This window comes from Bufo gargarizans, chromosome 1 (assembly GCF_014858855.1).
Source record: "Bufo gargarizans isolate SCDJY-AF-19 chromosome 1, ASM1485885v1, whole genome shotgun sequence".
Taxonomy (NCBI): Eukaryota; Metazoa; Chordata; class Amphibia; order Anura; family Bufonidae; genus Bufo; species Bufo gargarizans.
This window is the reverse complement of record NC_058080.1, coordinates 430,539,862-430,547,887: the sequence shown is the minus strand read 5'-3', so window position 1 is coordinate 430,547,887 and position 8,026 is coordinate 430,539,862. Positions and strand designations below refer to the sequence as shown.

The window sequence follows — 8,026 nt, the reverse complement described above, 5'->3', positions numbered from 1 at the left end:
TACACCCAGTGAGAGGGAAAACAAATTGAACTACTACAAAGTCATCCTACCGTATGTAGTCAGTTGGCCGCTGCCTATCTGCGCCATCATCCATCCTCTTACAGGTCTGTGCACACGTTCGACTGCCATGGCTGCTGGGGAGGGGTGGGGTGGCAGGAGCAGTACCAGCTCCATCAGCATCAGCCTGAGTCTACAGTCGCTGATGAGTAGCTTTCTTCACCCTCATAGTGAAGAAACTACTAACCAGCAGCAGCAGCTAGACCTGGAGCAGGACCTGAACAAGCAGGCGGTGGCATACTTGGACAGCACCCTGCCAACCCACATTGTAGATCCGCTGGACTACTGGGTAGTGTTGATCGCAAATTTTTATCGCGAATATCGGCACTTTGAGAATTCGCAAAGATGTAGAATATAGGGCTATATATTCGTAATCGCGAATATTCTAGATTTTTTTTTTCATCCGTAACCTCCCTTCTTGCTTGTGGGCCAATAAGAAGGCTGCAATATCTTTGTCAGAGCTTAGCAACATCCCTAGCAACCAATAGGAAAGTTGCCCCTCTCCCTTACTATCTAAGAACCTGCTTTTTTTTTAAGTTCTGAGAGAGAGAGCAGTGACATTGCTGTGCTCTGCGCTTTCATCATCTGGATCCTATTCCTTATCCAATTACATTAGATAGTTAGTTAGCTCATATATATAATACAGATAGTTAGTTGGAGATAGTCAGTGAAGGTTAGATAGTGATATAGTGTAGGAGGTTCCAGTGCAGGGTGTTAGGTAGTGTGATAGGAATTACTGTTTCTCTGCTGTCCATACATACAGGCTACAGACATAGTTCTGTGATGTCACAACAATACTTAGTGCACCAATCAGTAATATCTACTCAGACCTAATAAATTGTGAATATTATGCCAAAAATTTGTGAAATATCACGAAAATGAATATTGCCTATGCCGCTCATCACTACTACTGGGCAGCCAAACTGGATTTGTGGGCGTAAGTAGCAGAGTTTGCCCTGGAAAACTGTCTTGCCTGGCTAGTAGTGTGGCATCAGAGCGGGTGTTTAGTGCGGTGGGGCCATAATTACCCCAAGGAGAACTCGCCTGTCCACCCAAAATGTGGAGAGACTGGCCTTTGTCAAGATGAATCAGGCCTGGATCAGCCAGGATTTCCACCTACTAATGCCTGATGCATCTGATTAGATCATCCATGCCGCCTCACCCAAACCTTCTGACTACCTGCCTCTGCTACTACTCTGATGCTTATAAACCTACAAAACCTCTCTGTCTAACGCCAACAGCAAAATTATAACAAAAGTAATAATAATGATATACACCTCCCACCCCTATAAGGGATTATGGTGTGAAACTTGCTGCCAAATAAGCTATGACCACCATTTAATATGAGGCATACAGTATAAGACCCAGTATAACTATGTATAGGAGTGGATGAGAAGTTACTAACATCCAACCTCAGTATGTAACATCGGTCTAGTACAATGTGGCATAACAATATAACCATGATCATATTATACAAGGGACGTACCTGAATACATGGTCTGACCAAAAGGAGGTGAAAAGCCCCAAGCGCAAGACCTCAACGAGAGTTTCACCTTGAAGGCTTCATCAGGAGGTACAAGAGATTTAAAATCAAGGGTATATATAGGGACCAATGAGTGGGTTTAATTGCCTAAATGTGGACACATGCGTCCTCACCAATTGGGTGTGATACCCCCATGATGTGCAGCACCATCCCTCCAGCGTGTCTGCGCCGCATCACTGCTGACGACAATGGAGCACGTCAGGATGGGGCCGGACAGCGCATGCGTGGGACTGCGACCCAGTGGAACGCACGTGACCTGCAACCTGAGATGGCCGTACGCAAGACAGGGACATAAGCGATTATACTAGCGGGGCAACTAGATACATATAAGGGAAAATTATGGGATTTTACTAAAGTATGACGTAAAGTCATGATTTTATTAAAGACACGGAGGCGAGTATTGCTTTAACCTTTCTTTACTTCTACCATAGCAGCAAAGAGAGAAAATGGTATACAAAAAAGAAACCATGGTAACAGACTCCTCCCCCTTATCCCAGTATATCCTTCCTTGTCTGTCTGAGCTCTTCCTCTTTCTTTGTGTCTCAAACAGCGCTGGTCAACCGGAACAACAGACGCCGAAACCACCGGGTAACGAAAAAACCCCTTGAACTCGTCGGCTTGGACCGCCACAACTGGACCTCCGACCGGAACTGTGTAACTCTAAAACATGAAGCCGTAAGCCTCTCAACCTAGGAAAAAAGGAAATAAGAGAAAAACCTTCTAAGAGCATAATCCAGTGCATTAGAAACATAGGATCCACTAGTTGGAAACACAGTAACAACTTTAAAATTCTGACCATACGGTAAATCAACAAAACATACTTACGTCAAAAACCCCAAGGGGTGGGTCCAGGGAGGGCAATACTCGCCTCCGTGTCTTTAATAAAATCATGACTTTACGTCATACTTTAGTAAAATCCCATAATTTTATAACAAGACACGGAGGCTCCTATTGCTTGTTTAAAGCTGAGCCACTATAGAATCAAAAGCATGCGAAGCCGGTCGGAAATAAAACTCCCGGAAAGTGGAAGATCTGGACCAATCCGCCAATCTCATAACATCCTCCAAACGAGCCCCAGATAACGTCATGGACGTAGCTGTCGCACTGCGGACCGAATGTGCCGTGAAGATAGACGTATCAATCCCGGAAAGGGATAGAATCCACTTGACCCAGCGAGATAACGTAACACTGGTAACCGGAGCAAACGGGCTGCGAAACGAAATGAATAAGTGGGGGAGAGAAAGAGACCGCAGTGGACGGGTTCTGTCCTCATACTCGCGTAAGCACGCTACAGGACATAGCTGTGGAGAAGTCGGAAAACGGGGGTAAGAGACCGACCGGATACTGGTTTTCGTGCGACGGGAAATGTTAAAGTGGACCCCCTCCGGGGTGAAGGATCTGGCGTCCCAATCCAAAGCACGCACATCCGAAACTCTCTTACAGGAGATTAAACAGAATAAAGTGACCAATTTGGCCGATAACTGACGTAACGACAATAGCTCATTTGAGGGCCAACTGACTAGAAATTGCAAGACATCCGACACATCCCAGGTAGACGAAAACCGTGGCCGAGGTGGTCGGGCCAAACGTGAACCCTTGAGTAAACGACAGACCAGGGGGTGTTGACCCGCTGGACGGCCGTCGACACCGTTGTGTCTGGAGGAAATTGCTGACCTAAAGACATTGATGGTGCGGTAAGCCTTCCCTGCCTCAAAAAGTGAGGATAAAAAGGCTAAGATGGAATTGACAGGGGCCGTAACGGGATCCAGAGTCCGGTCGACGCACCAGCGAGACCAAGAACCCCAGGCGGCTCGATAAGCCCGTCTCGTCCCGGGCGCCCAAGCGCAGTCCAATAAGAACCTAGCTGTTCCTGAAAGTCCAGCGCCTCCTCCTGGACTCCCGATATCTTGCAAGCTAGGAGGCGTAGCGACCCGTTCTGCAGGAGTGGGTGAACTTCTCCTGCAGGCCCTTGGAGTAGTGACACCTGAGTGGGAAGGAGAAACGGAAAGTCCACTAGAAGTTCCAGGATCTGAGGGAACCAGGACTGGGTCCTCCAAAACGGAACAATCAGAACCAGGTTCGCCAACTGCTGACGAACCTGAAGGAGCACTCGTGGAATGAGCGCGAAGGGAGGGAATGCGTACATCCACGCTCCTCCCCAATGTTGAAGCAGAGCGTCCACTGCCTCCGCCAAGGGATCCGGCCTCCAGCTGAAAAACCTGGGCAGTTGGGTATTCAAACGGGAAGCGAAGAGGTCGACTGCAAAGGGACCCCACAGAGAAGAAATAGCAGAAAAAACCGTCTCGTCTAACTTCCAGTCGCTGGAGTCCGATATGTAGCGAGAACTCCAGTCCGCCAGAGTGTTGTGAAGGCCTGGAAGGTACTCGGCCACCACAGAGATGTTCCTGTCGAGACAGAATTCCCAAAAATCCTTCGCCAAATGGGTCAGAACCACCGACCGTGTGCCACCCATACAATTGACGTACCTGACCGCAGATATATTGTCCATGCGGAGCCTGATGGCTGAGCTGACCACACCATTGGCAAAACTGCGAATGGCAAACGACCCTGCTAGGAGTTCCAGGGCGTTGATGTGAAGATGGGATTCTTCTGGAGACCATGGACCGCCCGTGGACACACCACTGCAATGTGCTCCCCATCCGTGCAGGCTCGCATCGGATTCTATGATCAGATCCGGTTGGGGACCCACGATCGCTCTGCCATTCCACACTGACAGGTTGTGGATCCACCATCTCATCTCGTCCGTCGTCTCGGCATCTAATGAGACCAAATCTGCGTAAGAGGCCCCCGACCGAAGGTGAGCAATTTTGAGGCGCTGCAACGCACGATAATGGAGGGGGGCTGGGAAAATGGCCTGTATTGAGGAGGCCAGAAGTCCGATTATCCTTGCCAAATGCCGCAACGACATCTGAGGTAGGCGTAGAGCATGCTTCAACTCCTTGCGGATAGCCTTGACTTTCGAGAGTGGAAGACTGAGGGATAATTCTTCCGAGTTCACCTGGAAACCCAAGAACTCTATGGATCTGGAGGGGGTCAAACAGGATTTCTCCTGGTTGACAATGAACCCCAAGTCGGAAACGAGCGTCACCGTCAAGTGGAGGTGTCTCAACAAGAGAGCCCGTGATTGGGCCATGATCAAGATATCGTCCAGGTAGACGATCAGACGAACACCTCTGCTGCGAAGCCAAGCCACCACTGGGCGCATGATCTTGGTAAAGCACCAGGGGGCGGAGGACAGGCCGAACGGAAGGCAGGTGAAGCGCCAGGCCTGACCGTTCCACAGGAACCGCAGCAGGTCTCTTGAAGAGGGGGACACTGGGACCGTGAGATAGGCGTCTTGGAGATCTATCTTGGCCAACCAATCGCCTGGAAGGAGCAGATCCCTCAAAAGATGGATGCCCTCCATCTTGAAATGTCGGTATTGTACAAAATTGTTCAGGGCTTTCAAATTGATCACCGGGCGCATCTGGCCCCCTTTCTTTTGCACCAGGAAAATACTGCTGATGACACCCCCACGATTCTCCGGTGCGCGTTCGATCGCGCCTTTCTGCAGAAGATCCGACAATTCCCTCTGAAATTGGGACCGTGCCGCATAGGACAGTGGTACCGTAGGGGGGGCTGGGATGGAGCTCGGATCGGCAATCAGATCTATTGTGAACCCCTGCACAGTAGAAAGGACCCATTGGTCTGAGGTTATGCCTGACCACACATGAGAAAAGAATCGGAGTCTGCCCCCGACTAAATGGTCTAAAAAAGGAGGGGGACGAAGAACATAACTTACCGAATGGTCGACGGGAGCCTGGATTCCCTCGGAAACCTCGTGACCTGAAGGGAGCGCCTCGTGAGGGAAAAAAGGACGGCTGATGTCTCTGATCCTGGAGGGATGCTCTATAATTAAAGGAGCCTCTGCCGGAACCTCTGGCATGAAAGTTGGAACGGCCGGACAGTCGGCCCCTAGCACTGCCGGCCCTGTTGGAAAAACGCCCTTGAAAGACTCGACGCATCGAAGTCTGGGCTTTATCAAGAGCCGTAAAAGCTCCTACATATTTCCCTAGCTCTTTAATAAAAGAGTCGCCAAAGAGCAACCCCTGGGCGTCCTTGCCCGCTTCAGTCAATGCTAAGTTCGAGAGCTTTGGCTCGATCTTAATTAGTATTGCCTTCCGCCTTTCAATGGCGAGCGAGGTATTGGTATTACCCGCTACGCATATGGCTCGCTGGGCCCAACCTCTCAATTCTATAGGGTCTACCTGGCTACCTGCCGCGATAGCGGACTCAGCCAAATCGAAAATCTTTGCTAAAGGACCTGTAATGTCCAGTAGCTTGTCTTGGACAGCCTTCAAGGCCGCGTCTAGCCCTTTACGGGGGTTAAACCCCGTCTTCGCCAGAAACTGGACCATCTTTGGATCCACTGATGGCGTCTCGCACACTTTGTGTGGTATTAAAGGACGAGGGCACTCCGCCCGCAACTTATTACGCGATTCCTTACTAAGCGGATTGCGTATGCGAGCCTCCATATACTGCGCCACATGTGTGGCGGGCATCCATTCCGCGGAGCGGGGATGATGCAGCTCCTCGGGGTTAAACAGCGGTTCCCCAGACGGATCCAATAAGAGATCCTCTGCTGATCCCTGTTGTAGTAACGGGGCTTCCGGGTCTAGATTACGAACCGGATCCACAGCAATATCCGCCAAATCGTCCTCCACCTCATCCGTCAATTCATAGACGTTGTCATGAGTCTCCTCCTCTGACTCCCTATCAGAGTCTGACCTAGGCTCAGGTAGAGACCTGGCAGTCTTCCATGCCCGCGTTTTTTCTGCCTGGCGGGTACAAGCTCGTTTACGCGACTGAAGCGCGTTGTCTTGGGATGGGGATGGCCCATCAATCTGAGGTGTTCTGGAGACAATAGGAGGTGGTCCTGGAGGTGGGACCAAAACCTGGGTAGTAGTAGCAGGGCGCGCCATAAGGGCCTGAGATATAGACTGGGTCAATGCAGATGACATCGAACCCATGGCGGTTATAATGGCATTAGATATGGATCTTTGCAGTGCCACCTCATGGTCGTCCGGGTGGATCACCTCGGACCTCCTATCCTGCGCAGGGGAACCCTGATCTACTTGGGGGGCTTCACTAGGGGCCACAGAGGCAACGGAATTCTTTCTGACAGACATGGTGAAGTAGCAAAAGGCAGGGGTTAGTCACCCCGACCGGAGCAGCAAAAATAGCACTAGAGGAGAAAAAGAGAAAAGGGGATAATGAAGCCAGGAATCATAGCCAGCTAGTGGGTAGACGAAATGGAATAAAACAGAACTTACAAGGCTCAAGAGCAGTGGAAAAAGACCGCCAGGAGATGTGCTGTGCAGAGCGGGATGTCCGGTGTGTGCAGAGCGGGGAAACGCACAGGGACGGCGAAATCTCGCGAGATCTCGCCGTCAGTAGCAGCCGAATGCGAAAAAATGCGAAAATGCGAAAATATGCGAAAATATGCGAAAAAAACGCGCGCGAAATCTCGAACTCGCGAGACTTCGGGCGAGAAGGAGAGGAAGAAGAAGCAGAAAGCGCGCGCAATGGCGGCGCAGTCTGAGGTAACGAGGGACAAGGATGACAGGGCAGAGAAACGGATCACACGGGGGGAAAGCGGGGAAGCCGCAAAAACTGTTATAAGGACAAACCCCTAGGCAGAACGGCCACAGAAGTACCTGAACGAAAAAACATATACATATATATACGTACCCTAGATAAATAAATATATATATATACAGGAGAGAAATATGTATCTACGATAAGAGTCTAATCAGAATCTAATAAAGAAACCGAACGAACCGATAATCCAAGCACATAAAAATACAAATATACCAGACCCTGAGCAATGCCACAGAGCTGGAGAGTACTTATCTGCCTGGTAGCAGCAAAGAAAGAGGAAGAGCTCAGACAGACAAGGAAGGATATACTGGGATAAGGGGGAGGAGTCTGTTACCATGGTTTCTTTTTTGTATACCATTTTCTCTCTTTGCTGCTATGGTAGAAGTAAAGAAAGGTTAAAGCAATAGGAGCCTCCGTGTCTTGTTATAAAATTAAGATTAAATAAGGTAACTGCCGAACCTATATGCCACTATAATCTATGCTACACCCAGTAATCAATAAAACAAAAAAACAAAAAATAATGCCATAAAAAGTGATAAAGTGACAACCATGATTATACACATAATTAAAAAGTGCAACAGTGACCATATAGTAAAATACATGTTCATGCACACACCATAGGGATTTGGGGGGGAACAACCGTGACCGCCGGTGCAGATGCACGGGAAACCTACTTACTTTAGTCGCCTACTGATCTTCCAATATTAGACTGACCTGGAAATACAGCCAGACTAAGACCGATTTTTTTGATATTATGATTGTGAA

At 49.2% G+C, this 8,026-nt stretch overlaps 1 protein-coding gene across 1 annotated transcript; it reads right to left on the bottom strand.

Annotated features, from left to right (window-relative positions):
• Positions 1–2,015: 2,015 nt before the first annotated feature.
• LOC122921684 lies at positions 2,016–7,555 on the bottom strand. Its single transcript, XM_044271851.1, has 2 exons — positions 5,101–7,555; positions 2,016–5,058 (listed from the first exon to the last, which is right to left on the bottom strand). The coding sequence occupies exons 1-2, from the start codon at positions 5,544–5,546 to the stop codon at positions 3,333–3,335; spliced, it is 2,172 nt and encodes a 723-aa protein (XP_044127786.1). The 5' UTR covers positions 5,547–7,555; the 3' UTR covers positions 2,016–3,332.
• Between the last annotated feature and the right edge of the window lie 471 nt (positions 7,556–8,026).